This window comes from Bombina bombina, chromosome 4 (genome assembly GCF_027579735.1).
Source record: "Bombina bombina isolate aBomBom1 chromosome 4, aBomBom1.pri, whole genome shotgun sequence".
NCBI lineage: Eukaryota > Metazoa > Chordata > Amphibia > Anura > Bombinatoridae > Bombina > Bombina bombina.
In genome coordinates this window covers 738,111,499-738,131,442 of record NC_069502.1, presented here as the reverse complement: position 1 = coordinate 738,131,442, position 19,944 = coordinate 738,111,499, and the positions used below count along the sequence as shown (strand labels likewise).

Sequence of the window (19,944 nt, the reverse complement as noted above, 5' to 3'; positions counted from 1 at the left end):
AAATGGAAGTTTCTCTTAAACTTCTTTTAAAAAAACATAATTTAACATGAACAATGTTTGCTTTTCTTCTATACATAATAGAATTGCTGTGTATATGCGCGTACAATTTCTGACCGAGGATTGGATTCTCATTTGAAGAAGAAGGTAGCTACGTAACGGTGGGGGGAGTTCAGCTGCCATATTTACCTCGTATTAGAGAAGTTATCGACGGTGATTACTACAAGAAGCAAGTAGGCAAGGCAAAAGGGCTATGCTGCATGCGGATCTTCATTTTTTATTTTTCAATATTGCATAATGTTACCGCAAGTGTTGACTGTCCGTTTAAAACAGCTGATTTACACGGGTCGAGGAATATGGTACCACATTCCTGAGCGCACGTTACTGGTTGCAAAATCAGACGGAACAAGCTGTCTGTCATTGGATTTTGTAACCAGAAAGTGAACCAGACAGGTCGCAGAATCTGTACACCACCACACAACGGCTGCAACAACTTGCACAGCTGTTAACCTCTTATACTCAGTCACCAAATTCAGCCAGTCCCTTCACTGTGTAACAATCTGAGGGTGGAGTATTACATGCCAGCCAGCCAGTCTGCCTAAGAAAATCAAAGCACCAGCGGTACTGTCGCGACTCCAGTATCCGGTAGTACTACTGCTGTTATAAGAGGGGAAGCAGTAGTAGTAGAAACTGAAAAGATAGACAAAATTCCAGGAGGCATTTTACCCCCTCCATCTCCACTAGACACTATGCGTTTTTTTTATTCGATTATTATTTCTGCAGAAACATTGGTGTAAACAACAGACAGAAAGCGTGCAGATTTGTATTTTGTATCAGATGTAATATGAGCATTTATTATATAATTTATATTTCAATCTGTTAATCTACTCGGCATCCACATGAAGACAGTCTTTTAATTAACAATGCAACATAAACCTAAATAATTGTCTTATAAATGTATGATGATACTTTTTCATCAGCGTATATCCTTCGTCAAAACTCAAGCGACACTGTGCAACTCCTCCTTTTGTGACATAAGGGAGGTAGGGGGCGGGCGGGAGACTGAATCTGATACGAGACCGGTGTTCTAAATCAGCTGTTTTAAGGAGGTTGGACCTCTAACGCATGCACAGTAAGCGCCACAAACCTCTAGCAGCTGATTCACGTCACCGGAAGTGACGTAGGTTGCGCATTCCTTCGCGGTAGACAACTTCTTTTAGAACACCGGCCCATTTTTTGTTCAGAACCTGGGTTATGCTTGCTTATTGGTTGGCTGAATGTAGCCACCAATAAGCAAGTGTCATCCAGGGTGCTGAACCTAAAATGTGTTGGCTCCTAAACTTTACATTCCTGTTGTTTAAATAAAAATTGATAATAGGAGTAAATTAGAAAGTTGCTTAAAATTGCATGCTCTATCTGAATCATGAAATAAAAAAAATGGGTTTATTATTCCTTTAATTTAGTACTGTGTTTCACAGAAACCTTTGTACAACCTGGACTTTTTGTGGTACTTGAGTCCTGGAGTTAAACATAATGCTCTCACAATGAATCTGTAAAATATGTGATCCTGACATCAACTGTCACTTTATTTCTAAAGCCTACAAATTTAAAACCTACATCTAACCTGATGCCCATTTGTTACAAATTATTAACACAGTTATAATTATACACGTTTTACCTCTGTAATTACCTTGCATCTAAGCCTCAGCAGACTGCCCCCTTTTTTAGTTCTTTTGACAGACTTGCATTTTAGCCAATCAGAGCTGTCTCCATGGAAAATTCACGTGCATGAGCTCAATGTTATCTATATGAAACATGCCCTCTAGTGGTGAAAAACTATCAAAATGCATTTAGATTAGAGGCGGCCTTCAAGGTCTAAGAAATTAGCATATTAACCTCCTAGGTTTAGCTTTCAGCTAAGCATACCAAGAGAACAAAGCAAAATTGGTGATAAAAGTAAATTGGAAAGTTGTTTAAAATTACATGCCCTATTTGAAATATGATGAAAAGTTTTTTTTGGACTGTCCCTTTAAATTATTTTATTATGCAAAAACTGTTGCCTGGACTGGGTGTAAGGATTCAGATTATTTGTAGTCCATTGATAACGTTTTGACACTAGACACTCCAATTTAGGGTATGGATCAAGTCGAGGCACATCAGGGGTGGGGTTTAAGCACTCTTATTGTGGGTGGGTTTGGGAAATCTGGTGGCATAATCTATGCACTACCAGGGTTTATTATGCCTGATAATTTAGGTCTGGGTTCTAGGAACAATATAGATTGGGACCTGAGTATCAGAAAAGCCGGCTAATATTTGTTTATTATATATGGTAATATTTATACAATGATTTAAGCAATTAAGACGTTGCTTAATACAACATTGTAGAACAGTTTACATTTGTTTTAGGTTAATATCTCTTGAATTCACTATTATCGTGAAATGGTAGAATTATTTTCCTCCCTCATGTATCTAAAGAGCTTTAAAAAAAATAATCAACAATAAGACCTAATTATTGCTGAAATATGAAAATATGAATATATATTTTTATGTTTTTAATTTCTTGTTTTACTATTTAATCTATTTGAGGCAACTCTCACAATTTTACAATAAATGATCTAATATAACTGTAGATATTAGACCCATACATATAACATTTGCTAATTAATTATTAATATTTGTATATTCTGGCATTATACATAAAGCTATTTTCATTCTTAGTATACTTCAGGGAAATATGTGCAATTGTATGTCACACCTACTCACTAATTTTATCATTATTATTTTACAAGGAAACATTTTTTTTGTTCGCATTTAATTTATAAATTATCATTACATTTAGTAAATTAATATTTATTTAATTAGTTTATATAGAACTGTGAAGTGTTGTCATTATTATACCTTGCAAGCACTCGAGTTTTCCACGTATAATAAAAAGCAAAAAGGTAAATATGTAGCATGTTGTTGAGAATTGATACCAATCAATGGTAAGGTATTGACATAAGGTGATACAGGTACTAAATGTTTATATACATATATATATATATATATATATATATATATATATATATATATATACATACATACATACATACATACATACACATGTTAATGCCCATGCAGTTAAATGTATATTAAACACTAAATAAATGTTAGAATGATATATTCAATGCAAAGATTAGCCTAGTATGCACATATATTTTGTTCAATTATTATATTTGTTATTTAAATACAGAAAAATAACTGTAAAGTTTTAGGGGGATATTTATCAAAGGTATGTCGGACCTGATCTGACAGTGCGGATCAGGTCTGCCAGACCTCGCTGAATGCGGAGAACAATACACTCTCCGTATTCAGCATTGCACCAGCAGCTCTTGTGAACTGCTGGTGCAACGCCGCCCCCTACCGACTCACGGCCAATCGGCTGCCAGCAGGGGGGTGTCAATCAACCGTACTCGATCGGGTTGAATGCCAGCGATCTCTGTCCGCCTGCTCAGAGCTGGCGGACAGCATTTATGGAGCAGCGGTCTTTAGACCCCTGTTTCATAACTGCTGTTTCTGGCGAGTCTGAAGACTCGCCAGAAACACGGGCCCTCAAGCTCTATCCGGAGCTTGATAAATGAGCCTCTTAGTGTCCGTAAAGCAAAGGGTGCTGTCAAGTTATAGCCTCGGTTTTCTAGGGACAGTTATAAATGGGTCGCTACTAGAATGTACAATCACTTCTAATTCTATCACAAATTTTCCATTATTCCCCCCCCCCCGCACTTTTTAGCATAAAATAAAAAATGCAAGTATACTGCACAGTTGCTGTCACTAAATATAATTACACATTTTAAATTGTAATCTAAAATTGTTAAATGCCACATTCTGCGTTTGAAAACGTCTACATGCAGAATATATGTTTTCCTTCACAAATTGTATTGTTTTTAACTATAGCACATACCAACTGATATCACCCCAAACACACTCACTTTGTGTGATTGACAGGCCCCTCAGAAGGGGGCGGCATTACACACTGGCTTGAGTGTGTAATGGTACATACAGGCAGTGAAATGCGCAGACAGGTTCTCAAGTTGAGAACCTTTTCCCCAAGGCTCTAAGTACATATGGATCACTTTATAAGGCTAGGGTTCTACAGAATATACTTTAGCCTCTTCGGAGATTGAAGGGAAAAGAAAATATCTTTCAGAGTTAAATTACAAGAAATACTAGCAAAATAAATGAGTGCATTGCAAAGATTTTTTTCCACTGTGCATAATTACCCATTTTATGGGAAATTAAATTTTGAGTTTAATGTTCCTATAATTTGCAACCTAAAATGTGTTTATTGAAAAACTACTAACAATGTTTGAAATGAACCTTTATCTTGATATTATTTCAGCAAATCGGTTTTCGCTTTGGGGAAATGTTAAATAAAGATCATGTCATTTTATGTATGCAGCTAAATGAGTAGTCTGAACAGTGAAATATTGCTCTTTTTTTTAATTATCCAGAATGCTGAATGCGTATTGGATTTTAAATGTTAATACCTGAAAATTGCACTGTGCATCTTGACAGGAAATCAAATAGCGATTTCTTAGGTATTGAGAAAGATAAATGTATTTCTTATCCTTTTACATTTAAAAGGCTCTCCACATTTCAAAAACTATTTTGGAAACTCTTTAACGTTTTAAATATTAGGTCTTTTTAAAATATAGTCGCAATGCAGCTGAGAGCTATATATTATGCACATTAAATTAAATCATGGGGGTCTTTGAATTCAAGAACAAAACTGGATGACATTTTAGAGTGGGTGGATATTTCCCCTAAACTCAGTTTGAATAAAATATATTTTATATATACTAGAATATACTTTTTGCCAGTTTGCTGTGAGAAACGTAGACATATTAAATACAAAATTGCTTATTCAACAAATATCATAAAAAGACAATTCAATAACAAAAATTTTAAATTAACAGTTTCCTCCCCCCCCCCCCGAGAAACTTCCTTAAATTTGCCTATCTTCTTTATCATGTGGCAGCTGTCAGCCAGTCACAGACTTATATATGTATATGAGATGTGAACTCCTGCACATGCTCAATAGCAGTTTGCGTCTCAGAAGGTGTGCACATAAAGCCATTTACACACCTCCAAAAGCTGTCCTTTTACAGCTGTTTATTTGTACAAGCTCTTTTGCAGACTATGGGGGGTAGTTATCAACGTGTCTACTTTACCTGCCTTCACTGGTTCAATACGCCCGCCTAAGCTCGCCTACCATCGCTGCCGCGGACCTGCAAAATTTCGCCTAAGTTATCAAAAAAGCTGTCAAAAAGCCGCGCACCAAGTACGGGGCAATGAGCAGCGGATTGTGAGAGTTATCACTCATCCGATCTTGCTGCTCTTCGGCTTTTTGACAGCTTTATTGCTAGCCTGTCACTAAGCACCCACACTAACTACATTGTTCTAGCCCCTATACCGGAGCCCCCAGCAACTCAATAAAGTTATTAACCCCTAAACCGCCGTTCCTAGACCCCGCCGCAACTCTTATAAATGTATTAACCCCTAAACCGCCGCTCCTAGACCCCGCCGCAACTCTTATAAATGTATTAACCCCTAAACCGCCGCTCCTAGACCCCGCCGCAACTCTTATAAATGTATTAACCCCTAAACTGCCGCTCCTAGACCCCGCCGCAACTCTTATAAATGTATTAACCCCTAAACCTCCGCTCCCGGACACCGCCGCCACCTACATTATACCTAGTAACCCCTATCCTGCCCCCCCTATACTGCCGCCCTCTATAATAAAGTTATTAACCCCTATCCTGCTGATCCCGGACCTCGCCGCAACTAAATAGTTTAACCCCTAAACCGCTGCTCCCGGACCCCGCCGCAACCTATATTAAACTTATTAACCCCTATCCTGCCCCCCCTACACCGTCGCCACCTATAATACATTTATTAACCCCTATCCTGCCCCCCCTACACCGCCGCCACTGTAATACATTTATTAACCCCTATCCTGCCCCCCCCTACACCGTCGCCACCTATAATAAATTTATTAACCCCTATCCTGCCCCCACTATACCGCCGCCACTGTAATAACATTTTTAACCCCTAAACCTAGGTCTAACACTAACCCTAACACCACCCTAACTTAAATATTAATTAAATAAATCTAAATAATATTTATCTTATTAACTAAGTTAATCCTATTTAAAACTAAATACTTACCTTTAAAATAAACCCTAATATAGCTACAATATAAATAATAATTATATTGTAGATATCTTAGGAATTATTTTTATTTTACAGGCAACTTTCAATTTATTTTAACTAGGTACAATAGCTATTAAATAGTTATTAACTATTTAATAGCTACCTAGTTAAAATAAAGAGAAATTAACCTGTATAATAAAAACTAACCTAAGTTACAATTACACCTAACACTACACTATACTTTAATAAATTATTTCTATTTAAAACTAAATACTTACCTGTAAAATAAACCCTAAGATAGCTACAATATAATTAATAATTACATTGAAGCTATTTTAGGATTTATATTTATTTTACAGGTAACTTTGTATTTATTTTAGCTAGTTAGAATAGTTATTAAATAGTTATTAACTATTTAATAACTACCTAGCTAAAAGAAATACAAAATTACCTGTAAAATAAATCCTAACCTAAGTTACAATTAAACCTAACACTACACTATCATTAAATTAATTAAATAAATTAACTGCAAATAACTACAATTAAATACAATTACATAAACTAACTAAAGTACAAAAAATAAAAAAAGCTAAGTTACAAAAAATAAAAAAAATAAGTTACAAACATTTAAAAAATATTACAACAATTTTACGCTACTTACACCTAATCTAAGCCCCCTAATAAAATAACAAAGCCCCCCAAAATAAAAAAATGCCCTACCCTATTCTAAATTAAAAAAGTTCAAAGCTCTTTTACCTTACCAGCCCTTAAAAGGGCCTTTTGAAGGGCATTCCCCAAAGAATTCTGCTCTTGTGCCTGTAAAAGAAAAATACAACCCCCCCAACATTAAAACCCACCACCCACATACCCCTAATCTAACCCAAACCCCCCTTAAATAAACCTAACACTACCCCCCTATAGATCATCCTACATTGAGTCGTCTTCAGCCAGCTGACCCACCGATGGAACCGAAGAGGAGATCCGGAGCGGCAGAAGTCATCATCCAAGGCGCGCTGAAGAAGTCTTCCATCCGATGAAGTCATCATCCAGGCGGCGCTGAAGAAGTCTTCCATCCGGGCGATGTCATCTTCCAAGTGGTGTCTTCAATCTTCTTTCTTCCGGATCCATCTTCATCCCGCCAACGCGGAACATCCTTCTTCCCCGACGGACTAACGACGAATGAAGGCTGCTTTAAGGGACATCATCCAAGATGGCGTCCCTTCAATTCCGATTGGCTGATAGGATTCTATCAGCCAATCGGAATTAAGGTAGGAAAAATCTGATTGGCTGATTGAATCAGCCAATCAGATTGAGCTCGCCTTCTATTGGCTGATCGCAACAGCCAATAGAATGCGAGCTGAATCTGATTGGCTGATTGGATCAGCCAATCGGATTGAACTTAAATCTGATTGGCTGATTCAATCAGCCAATCAGATTTTTCCTACCTTAATTCCGATTGGCTGATAGAATCCTATCAGCCAATCGGAAATGAAGGGACGCCATCTTGGATGAAGTCCCTTAAAGGAGCCTTCATTCGTCGTTAGTCCATCGGGGAAGAAGGATGTTCCGCGTCGGCGGGATGAAGATGGATCCGGAAGAAAGAAGATTGAAGATGCCGCTTGGAAGATGACATCGCCCGGATGGAAGACTTCTTCAGCGCCGCCTGGATGATGACTTCATCGGATGGAAGACTTCTTCAGCGCGCCTTGGATGGTGACTTCTGTCGCTCTGGATCTCCTCTTTGGTTCCATTGGTGGGTCGGCTGGCTGAAGACGACTCAATGTAGGATGATCTTCAGGGGGGTAGTGTTAGGTTTATTTAAGGGGGGGTTTGGGTTAGATTAGGGGTATGTGGGTAGTGGGTTTTAATGTTGGGGGGGTTGTATTTTTCTTTTACAGGCAAAAGAGCAGAATTCTTTGGGGCATGCCCCGCAAAAGGCCCTTTTAAGGGCTGGTAAGGTAAAAGAGCTTTGAACTTTTTTAATTTAGAATAGGATAGGGCATTTTTTTATTTTGGGGGGCTTTGTTATTTTATTAGGGGGCTTAGATTAGGTGTAAGTAGCTTAAAATTGTTGCAATATTTTTTAAATGTTTGTAACTTATCTTTTTTTTTATTTTTACTTTAGTTAGTTTATTTAATTGTATTTAATTGTAGTTATTTGTAGTTAATTTATTTAATTAATTTAATGATAGTGTAGTGTTAGGTTTAATTGTAACTTAGGTTAGGATTTATTTTACAGGTAATTTTGTATTTCTTTTAGCTAGGTAGTTATTAAATAGTTAATAACTATTTAATAACTATTCTAACTAGCTAAAATAAATACAAAGTTACCTGTAAAATAAATATAAATCCTAAAATAGCTATGATGTAATTATTAATTATATTGTAGCTATCTTAGGGTTTATTTTACAGGTAAGTATTTAGTTTTAAATAGAAATAATTTATTAAAGTATAGTGTAGTGTTAGGTGTAATTGTAACTTAGGTTAGTTTTTATTTTACAGGTAAATTTCTCTTTATTTTAGCTAGGTAGCTATTAAATAGTTAATAACTATTTAATAGCTATTGTAAATAGTTAAAATAAATTGAAAGATGCCTGTAAAATAAAAATAAATCCTAAGATAGCTACATTATAATTATTATTTATATTGTAGCTATATTAGGGTTTATTTTAAAGGTAAGTATTTAGTTTTAAATAGGATTAATTTAGTTAATAAGAGAAATATTATTTAGATTTCTTTAATTAATATTTAAGTTAGGGGGGTGTTAGGGTTAGTGTTAGACTTAGGTTTAGGGGTTAATAATTTTATTACAGTGGCGGCGGTGTAGGGGGGGCAGGATAGGGGTTAATAAATTTATTATAGGTGGCGACGGTGTAGGGGGGGGGCAGATTAGGGGTTAATAAGTTTAATATAGGTTGCGGCGGGGTCCGGGAGCGGCAGTTTAGGGGTTAAACTATTTATTTAGTTGCGGCGGGTTCCGGGATCGGCAGGATAGGGGTTAATAACTTTATTATAGAGGGCGGTGGTATAGGGGGGGCAGGATAGGGGTTAATAGGTATAATATAGGTGGCGGCGGGGTCCGGGAGCGGTGATTTAGGGGTTAATACATATATTATAGTTGCGGCGGGGTCCGGGAGCGGCGGTTTAGGGGGTAATAACTTTATTTAGTTGCGGCGGTGTAGGGGGGCAGATTAGGGGTGTTTAGACTCGGGGTACATGTTAGGGTGTTAGGTGTAGACAGCTCCCATAGGAATCAATGGGATGTCGGGCAGCAGCGAACATGAGCTTTCGCTATGGTCAGACTCCCATTGATTCCTATGGGATCCGCCGCCTCCAGGGCGCTGGGCCGGAAAAGTGCCGAGCAAACCTGCTAGTTTTTTGATAACTAGCAAAAGTAGTGCCGCACTTGTGTGCGGAACATCTGGAGTGACGTAAGAATCGATCTGTGTCGGACTGAGTCCGGCGGATCGAAGCTTACGTCACTAAATTCTACTTTTGCCGGTATCTAGGGCTTGATAACTTAGGCGAATCAGCCTCGCCACAAATACGATGCGGAATTCCAGCGTATTTGAGGTAGACACGTTGATAACTAGAGGTCATAGTCTTCAACAGCTTAACAAACATCTTTTCAAAGTGTATAATGGAACTGTAAAGCGTGACAAATATAATGTAATACACTGTTACAAACACTGCTGCTATATAGTGCTCATGACACATGCGTACGTCTGGGTATTTCTTCAATCTAATAATGTCATATTGAGAAAGTATAATTTTATTAAAAACTTCCTTTCCATAACAACAATATTTACTGGAAATCAGGGCCAACCTTAGCATTTGCGTGGCCCTGTGCAGGATACATTTGTGGGGCCCCTCTTCCCAGTGCCTTTTTTCCCCTCCCCTGTATGCGATGCCCCTTGTATGACCCACTCCCGTGCCAACATTCAGTGATTCCTATATAAAGAATAACTCAAAATATTTGACCTCCTGATGCCATAAACACTTTTCATAAATTAAATACAACATATACATTGCATTGTACCATCTCATAGCCTGACCTCTGACATTGCAGGGCCTTGGGCGGGTGCCCCTCTTGCCCTGCCCAACTGCTGGAAATAAAGTGTTAAAATTGTTACATTTATTTCTAAATGCTCTTAAAAAACGAATCTGTAATTTTGGAGCCCAATTCAGTTTGGCAAACTATATAAAGCCGATTGCAGTATTGTACTATATTCTACATTATCTTCACCAGCCATAGTTTTAAAATCCTGACTAGGCCGCAACCAGTGTCAGTGATGCAGCAGGTGGTAGGCTGACTAGAGCAATAGGTATTAAATAGCTGTTAAATGTGAAAACATCTACAGGTAGCAAACACTAATTAAATATTGTAGAGAACCACAAATTTTGTTTTCACCTTCATCTCACAAGAAACAACTGATATAATTTACAGCATAATTGGCAGGCATTATTGGTGCTACTCATACTAATATGGAATATATTGAAAGTGCTGGTTTCGCAGGATGTAGGAGAGCATTTTCAAAGTTCAACCCCCCCCCCCCATAGACTTTTGTGCATTGGGGACTGTGAAATCACCCACAGGTTTCAGCTAACCCTTAAGAAGGCCTCAGCATGGCTGTGCCCTTGCAGTAGCAAGTACGCTGTGCTGACACCGGCCAAAATGTATCTTTCTTAATCTGCACAAAATATTGAACTGTTCTTTTGGAGCAAAACTGTAGCGTTTCACTACCTAACAAAAAAATAAATTTAAAAAATTAGCTAAAAGAACCTAAGGGCGTAAAAATGTAAATGTAACAAGATGCGGTTGCTTGATACCTACTAGGAAAGTTTTACTACGTACTCTCAAGAAGGAAAAAGGCTGTATACCTCACCTGAGTACAATGTTAGCATGTATGAGAGAAAACACTAGTGAGTAATTTGGTTTAGGCAATGTTTGGTTTTAAATAACTGTTTGTTCTATAGCCCTCCAACATATATTGTAACATTTCTCATTGGGATATAGTGAGAATATGGTGTGGGCAGGCTAAAAACCATGTGGGAAGTTTAGCAGAGATTCCCTGTGCATTATAACTGAATCATTTCTTATTTGTTTAAAGGGATATTAAACCCAAAAAAATGTTCTTCTGTGATTCAGACAGAGCATACTATTTTTAAAAAAAGTTTCCAATTTACTTCTATTATCAGATTTGCTTCATCTCCCATCATATTATGGGTTGAAGAGATACCTAGGTAGGCATCTAGAGCACTACATGGCAGGAAATAGTGCTGCCATATAGTGCTCTTGCAAATCGATAACATTCTTGCAAAACGGCTGGCTCCTAAATGTATTTCCCTGCTTTTCAACAAAAGATTCAAAGAGAACGAAGACAATTTGATGATAGAAGTAAATTAGAAAGTTGATTAAAATTGCACGCTCTATCTGAATCATGAAAGGCAACAAATTGGGTTTCATGACTCTTTAATTTAGAGCTCTTGAGTGACATAACTACATAGTTATTTTTCAATTGTCTTGTACATAAAATGTGTAGAAAACCACTTCTAAACATTCATTTTATTTTAAAATAAAGTTAAAACAAATGTGGAAACATTAAGGAACGTGGTACCTCCTCTCATTTCTGTGGTCTGTGGGACATTTGGGAAGTACACAAGTTTGATCACTAAAATGCATATATTCTCCAATTGTAAAACATGGTCTTTATTTGCAGCAGTTAATACACTGAGCATTGGAAGAACTGGAGCAGGGTGTAAAAAGTTGGCTTTCATTTCACAACCATTTAGAACTGTAAATTGTACTGTGTTACTGGCAAGAATGAGCTGTATAAAGAGGGAAATCACAGGACTTGAAAGGAAAATGTTTGTAGGAACTGATTGAGTATTCTATGCCTTGCTATTAATAAATCAGGTTCTTATTGCAGGCAGCCAAAGGTAATGGTAATAGCTTTCTTCTGACATCTATAATATTTTTATTATTCTTATATGCACTCTAGCTTGCTGTGATTTGTCAGACTGGAATGGCTTAATTGGTTTTGTTTTCTTCTCTTCGTAAAAAAGCATTTCTTGTATTTTACTAATTAGCATTAATGAGAAACATTCCTGCCTTTACGTTTCAGTTAAATTGTCTATTATCATTTGTACATTTTATTAATGTTTTCTTAACAAATATTTTCACTCTTAGCACCCTTTCTTGTTGTCTAAAGCCAGCCTACTGTTTAGGGTTTATGTGGTTATAGGCACTGCCAGGGGCTGCAAAATAAGTACCCCATTACACAGTGCCCTGCAGAGTTTTGGTTGCTTACAGGATTTGCTAAGGCAATTTTCCTGCTTAGCCCATTCACATATTTTGCATCCATATTTTAGTTGCTTAGTACAGTCTCATAATGTACTAATCTTATTTATGTGCATTGAAAATATGTGAGGTAAGTGCATTGTAAGCCTTTACTACAAAACTATATTTTAATAAGAATATGCCACAAGTGAGTTAAACATTGTATAAGCTTTTGGTAGTCTGTTGATACTTGTAGCCACTCCCCCTAGGTCCTTCACACCGCTCAGCTGCTCCTCTTTTATTGGAAAATAATAGATATTGAGGTCTAAATTTGATGGCAGTTGTAAATTGTACAACCATGTAGTGATGGCAAAAGTCTGTCTGTCTAGGCTTTAATGATGATTTGCTATTGATACCAGGCAGTAAAGTTTATAACTGCATAATTAGTCAATAGACATTCTGACCTCATTGGCAATCCCACTTCTAGACACACAAATCTTCTTAAGTATTGTAAGAAAATACACATACATTACAGGACAATAGTAGGTAGGTGCTAGATCACATTCCAGTTATAAAGTAAACAACTGCCGGTAACTTGTAAATTTGTTTGGCCTTTCTAAGGAGCCTGGGACAAACGCACTTTTTGAGTATTTATAAAAAAAAAACGAATAAAAAAAACAAACAAACCTTTTTGACTAATTTTGTTGTTTATTATTTGTTTAGAGCGCTGATCAGATCTCTGCATTGTGCCGAAGTATGCAGGAAGTCAACCACGACATGATGGATGGACTAAATGAAAGTCCTGACCCTCCACGAAAACCTCTGGCCCGGCATTTGTCAGATGCGGACAGGCTTCGTAAAGTTATACAAGAACTTATTGACACTGAGAAGTCTTACGTTAAGGTAAAGAGCTATACTGTACCTTATTAGAAATAAAAAATATTACTGGTAACTAGTTGAAGATTATTTGAAATTTGGGGACACAGTGAGGTTCACTAAACTTTGACAAGAAGTGAATTATAAGTGTAATGGTCAGTTTAAAAATACTATTTGACTTTAAATTCATCTAAGTTTTTAAATGTGCTTCATTATAATTAGTGTGTTTTAACATCAATTTGCACAAGACAAAGGGTCACTCAAGTCAAAATTAAACTTGTATTATTCAGATAGAGCAAGCAAATTTAAACAACTTTCCAATTTACTTAATTAACAAAATGTGCACAGTCTTTTTATATTTAAACTTTTTGAGTCACCAGCTGCTACTGAGCATGTGCAAGAATTCACAGAATAAACGTGTATGCATTTCTGATTGGCTGATGGCTGTCACATGGTACATGTATGCATTTGTGGTTGGCTGATGGCTGTCACATGGTACAGGGGGAGTGGAAATAGATATAACTTTAAAAATTGGCAGAAAACAATCTACTACTCATTTGAAGTTCAGACTAAGGGCTCGATTTACCAAAGCCCTATGGCTGCAAGTTCTCACAAGAACTTGCTCGCCGTAATTTACCAAGCAGCGGTCACCAGACCTCCGCTTCCTTAACCTCTTCGCCACCTCTAAGGTGGCAAAATTCAATCTCCGCGGTTGAGTCCGACCAAGGAGATTGACAGCTCCTGCCCGCGCACAGCCAATCACACGCGGGCAGGAGCTGTCAATCTCCTCGGGCAGGATTGCATGCAAGCGCAAAATTGTGCTTGTGTGCAATATTGATTACCTGCGGGTAATTTCACCCCGCCACAGGCGAGCTGAGACGTACAGGGGTGCATATACGTGCCCCTGTACGCCTCAGCTTTTTATAAATCTAGCCCTAAGTGCTATTGCATTGTCTTGTTATCTTGCATTTGTTGATTATGCAAATCTACTGTGTTGACTGGTCCTTTAACAATTTCACAGATGTTGGAGCTAGAGACAAGCTGAGACTTATCTGTCTGTCTAAAGATGCGGAGATGTATTGAGAGTAAATCTAACAAATACATAACAATGTGAACCAAATACAAGTGAAGATGTTTTGAGGCAACCTAGTCAAATAAGAGTTCTACTTCTTAGTAAACATACTACATGCTGGTTTGCTGCATTGCTGGTTGTCCATTGTAAAAAACAAACAAACAGATACATCTCTGAACAGCAGCTAAATGTTAAATGGCAGCTTATGCCTCAGTCCTCCTTGCTCTCCTGCACTCTCTGCACAGCACACCCAACACAGATGTCACATGAGCCCACAATAGTGTGGGAGCTGCAGCACAGAAGGGGACTTGGCTTAGGAATTTGCTTTTCATTCTGCTTGGTAGCACAGCTTGTCCTAAAGGAAACACAGGACTCTTCTCTGATAAAATGATAAGATCACATGTTTACTTCACTCCATTTGGTGATTCAGCCCCTGCTAGTTCCTCTTTATGCTCCCTCTAAACACTTTAGGCGAGGGCCTCTTTGGCCGAGTGCAAAATATGTCTATTTTCAATCTATTACTGGTGGGAAAGGGGCTAAATTGTTCATTTTGTGTGCTACTGACAGCCAGTAGATTAAGTTTACTGTTTTGTATTTATTACTGGCAGACATGAGAAAGGGACACTGAACCCACATTTTTTCTTTTGTGATTCAGATAGAGCATGCAATTTTAAGCACCTTTCTAATTTACTCCTTTTATCAATTTTTTATCATTCTCTTGGTATGTTTATTTGAAAAGCAAGAATGTCAGTTAAGATGCCGGCCCATTTTTGGTGAACAACCTAGGTTGTCCTTGCTGATTGGACAGTACCAATAAACTAGTGCTGTCTATGGTTCTGAACCCAAAAATTGCTGGCTCCTTAGCTTAGATGCCTACTTTTTCAAATAAAGATAGAAAGAGAACGAAGAAAACTTGATAATAGGAGTACATTTGAAAGTTGCTTAAAATTGCATGCTCTATCTGAATAAGGAAAGAAAAAAATTGGGTTCAGTGTCCCTGAAGTAAAATTGCTGCTCTGATGAGGGTGTGATGCCAGCAGATAAAGGAGGTCAAATGGCTGTTTTTGTTTGTGTTACTATCAGATTTTGGGGTAAAATTATATATATATATATATATATATATATATATATATATATATATATATATATATATATATATATATATACACAGGTAGCCCTCAGTTTACGCCGGGGTTAGGTTCCATAAGGAGTGGTTGTAAATCGAAACCACCCAGTTTATAATGTAAGTGAATGGGAAGTGAGGGAGTTAGGTTCCAGGCCCCTCTCAAAATTGTCATAATAAACGCCTAATACATTATTTTTAAAGATTTGAAATGAAGACTTTAAATGCTAAACAGCATTATAAACGTAATAAAATAAACACACAACACAGAATATATAATTAAACTAAGTTAAATGAACAAAAACATTTGCTTAACAGCATTATAAACCTAATAAAATAATCACACAACACAGACTTCACTTGCATTTTTCTGCAAACAGTTCTTTCTATGCATTGCAATCTGGACTGATTTATAGACAGGAAGATCTTATTCCTTTGAAATCTGCTCGGTAGCTCAGGTCTGGTTAAACTGATTAATTTCAGCTTGTTTGGCTTTGCTGCAACACAAGCGGACAGCTCCACCTACTGGCTATTTTAATCAATGCACTGCTTCTCAATGCTTTTCAATAGCAGTCACATGACTGGAAAAAAAGGTTGTTATTCTGAAACGGTATAAATTGAACCGTTGTAAACCGAGGGCCACCTGTGTATATATATATATATATATATATATATATATATATAAAATGGGTATAATTTTTTATAAGGAACATTGCATGGCCACACTTATTCCACTGGTAATAATAATTATGTAACAACTATTGAGAACATTTAAAAAAATTGAAGGCCAGCGAGTGCCCATAACTAAATACATTTTTGGTATAGCTACCTGCTGCATTATACTAGAATGTCTTCATACTTGACAACGAGAGAAATCTCAATGTATCCTTCCTGGTAAAATAATTTATGAATAAATATTTTATTAATACCCATAATATTAGACAGCTGTAATCAATATGTCCTTGATTTACATAGTACTAAAGCAACGTTTTAAGGGGCACTAAACATAAAAAAAAATATTGATTTAAATTCATATGGAATGTGCAGATTATCAAACGACAAGTTTTTAAAATACCAGAAAATTATTTATATATTCAAACGAAAATTTGATGTAGAGGAGAGGGTGCATGTTCTGCATTAGAATATATGGTGTGGGCATGACAGCATCTGATTGGTTTTAACCTCTGTCTTTACGAGAATAAATACAATGGTCAGAATTAAGGTGGCCAAAAAGGAAACCATGGCATAGATGGTTAGATTTTTAAACAAATGATGGTGATCAGTGGTAAGTGCTTACTACAGGCATTTGAATGTGCTTATTATTTTTTTTATGTTTAGTGTCCCTTTAAGTAAAACTTAATTTGTTAATCAATGCTGATAAATTAATATTTATCTGCGTTAATCTGGTTTGTCAGAGCTACTTTAATCCTGAAAGATGACCTGAAAAATAAAAACCTTTTTAATGTACAAATATCATTGCTGCACATATGGGTAGCTCAGCTGTGTGGCCAAAATGAGCTTCCCTTAAGGGGAAAAAATGGAAGCATATTTGACCTTAGCAGCAATTTGGAAGAAATATTTGAAAGTAACTAATTTAGTCTCACAGAAATATATACCTTAAAATGACGAACACATAAACCAAAGTAACATTTCAGCAAAGCTGTACATTTTTACTGGATCATTACTATTGGTTTCTAAATCTATATTGCTAATTGTATATGGTTTGCTTTAAAATATGCTTCCTAAAGGGACACTAAACCCAAATTTTTTCTTTCGTGATTCAGATAGAAAATGCAATTTTAAGCAACTTTCTAATTTACTCCTATTATCAATTTTCTTCGTTCTCTTGTTATCTTTATTTGAAAAAGAAGGCATCTAAGCTAAGGAGCCAGACAATTTTTGGGTTCAGACCCTGGGCAGCACTTGTTTATTGGTGGATGAATTTATCCACCAATCAGCAAGAACAACCCAGGTTGTTCACCAAAAATGGCCCGGCATCTAAACTTACATTCTTAATTTTTTTAAATTTGAGTTCAGTGTCCCTTTAAATTTTACATTGTCTAGAGTAAATTGCTGTCCTAAATTGTGATTAAACCATTTTCATTAACTGACCTAGTTTGTTTCTCTCTCTCTCTCTTACAGGATTTAAGTTGTCTGTTTGAATTATATTTGGAACCTTTGCAAAATGAAATATTTCTTACACAGGATGAGGTAACCTTGATTAAAACTGTGTAACAAATTACAAAGTGTTTTTAGCTTTCTAAAGGAACCGTTACCATTTATTTTGTGTGGAAACTGCAACATTCAAAATGACTTGTGTACAGTCTACAATTCTTTTTCCTCTTAAAGGTACAGTAAAGTCAAACTTAAAGGGATATGAAACCCATTTTTTCATTCATGATTCAGATAGAGCATGCAATTTTAAGCAACTTTCTAATTTACTCCTATTATCAAATTGTCTTCATTCTTTTATTTGAAAAAGGAGGAATGTAAGCTTAGGACCCAGCCCATTTTTGATTCAGCACCTTTGGTAGTGCTTGCTGATTGGTGGACTACATTTAGACACCAATCAGCAAGCAATACTCAGTTCCTGAACCAAAAATCATCCGGCTCCTAAGCTTACATTCCTGTTTTCTTCTTCAAATAAAGATACAAAAAGAATGAAGAAAAAATGTATGCAAATGCTTACATTTGCATAAATTATTACAGAACATAACATTACAGAGCATAAGGGCTTATTTTAAAGGACTATTTTTTTAGAATTAAATTCCAACACAAATAGAGGAAGTTTCAGCATGGCAGGATTTTTATTTCTATGTTTATTATTATCTGTACTGATCTGAACCCTAAAAATAACAGCTTTGTTGGTAAAATACTTGTTCTGACATATTAGCCAATTCCGTCACTTCCGGTAACGTGGAATCCGCTGTGTGACCACAAATTCCTTCACTACGCATGCGCTCCACCGCATTCTTCAGTGCATCACCACATTCCAATCACTACAAGTCTGTCATATCGGCCAAGTCTGAGCAAAAATTGACTCAATGTGCATGTGCTCCACCACGGAAGCTAATCTCTACAATGTAACTATATGTGCTAACCACACATATATATTATGCACTGTAATTCCCCCATCTACACTATTTTTTTTGACTCTGTCTGTGGGGTTCAAGGGGGGTGCCCAGCGGATCCTCTGGGATCCACCCCAATTGAACCTTAGGGAATGAGGTTTACATGAACCCCCCCAGGCAGAGGTAAAAAAGAAAGTGAAGATGGGGTATTAGATTGCATCATATATATGTTTGATGCTGTGAATTGATGATGCACATGCACACTGAGGGGATTTGCAGTGAGACAGCTGATTCCACGTCACCAGAAAGGGGTGGAATTGGCTAATCTGAGTAGTTGGCTGATTTGCCAGAACGGTGTTAAACCTTAGTGTCCCTTTAAAGGGAGATTAAATTAAAAGTAAAACTGTCATTCATATGAGAGAGCAGCAGTTAATCATGATAATACATTTTTGTGTTCGTGATAAAAAGGTAGAAACAAACAGCACAAGTAATTCCTATGGATTATTTTCTTTCTGGGCTGATAAAACCCAGCCCCACTGCTTCAATAGTGGACATTTGCCCACACAAGACAGAAAATGAAATGCAGTTTTATTCAGGACAGGAAATACAATTAAAGTTAATAATATATTATTTGTTTAAAGCCTTTTGTTTTAAATGCAACAAAGAAAAATAACACAATGCCCTAAAACAAGAATTTCCCTGCTTTGTTAGTGTAAGAACACAAAAAGCATGAAGGTTATAGCTTGCATTAATGCCAAAGGCTTATATATGAAATTTGCTATCTCAAATCACTGTAATTTTTAAAATTGTGTTTGCTATCTCAAATCACAATAGCCAAGAATATTCCTTCCATTGATTTTTCAATTCTTGCGCATGTGCATCTAACAGAAAGCAGTGATATACCCTTCAAAACCACAGCTGTATCTCAAATGACATCTATTTTTTTAGCAGTTTCTTGAGCATACAGTTCATATTATCAATTCTTAGAACACAAATATCGCTGGAAAACCAATATGGGTCATTGTCATTATAGTCAGTGACAGTCAAAAGCAAAATTCTGTTCTTTTCTATTTGCTGAGATATAATCACTTTGATACAGGGATTTATAAATTGGACTATAATCGAACACAAATTGGATGTACTACTGTGTAGCGCAGCTATGCATTCTGGGAATTGATATGCCCTTAGAAAGTCAATAGGAATCACCCTTTTCATTGTCAATGACTTGTTTTGAGCTCAGGTAGAATAATCCTTTACAATTGGTTGACTGGAGTAAAAGCAACAGTAAACACCTTGATAGTTTAAAGGGACATTATACACTCATGTTTTCTTT

The 19,944-nt window shown here is 36.6% G+C and overlaps 1 protein-coding gene across 5 annotated transcripts in view; it reads left to right on the top strand.

Moving 5' to 3' along the window:
* Positions 1–19,944, top strand: part of TIAM2 (TIAM Rac1 associated GEF 2) — a 645,041-nt gene that overhangs the window by 561,508 nt on the left and 63,589 nt on the right. For all 5 annotated transcript variants that reach the window (XM_053710965.1, XM_053710968.1, XM_053710967.1 and 2 more), the window contains 2 exons: positions 13,193–13,372; positions 17,683–17,751. In XM_053710965.1, coding sequence (XP_053566940.1) covers positions 13,193–13,372; positions 17,683–17,751 — 249 coding nt within the window. The remainder of the gene's footprint in view (positions 1–13,192; positions 13,373–17,682; positions 17,752–19,944) is intronic.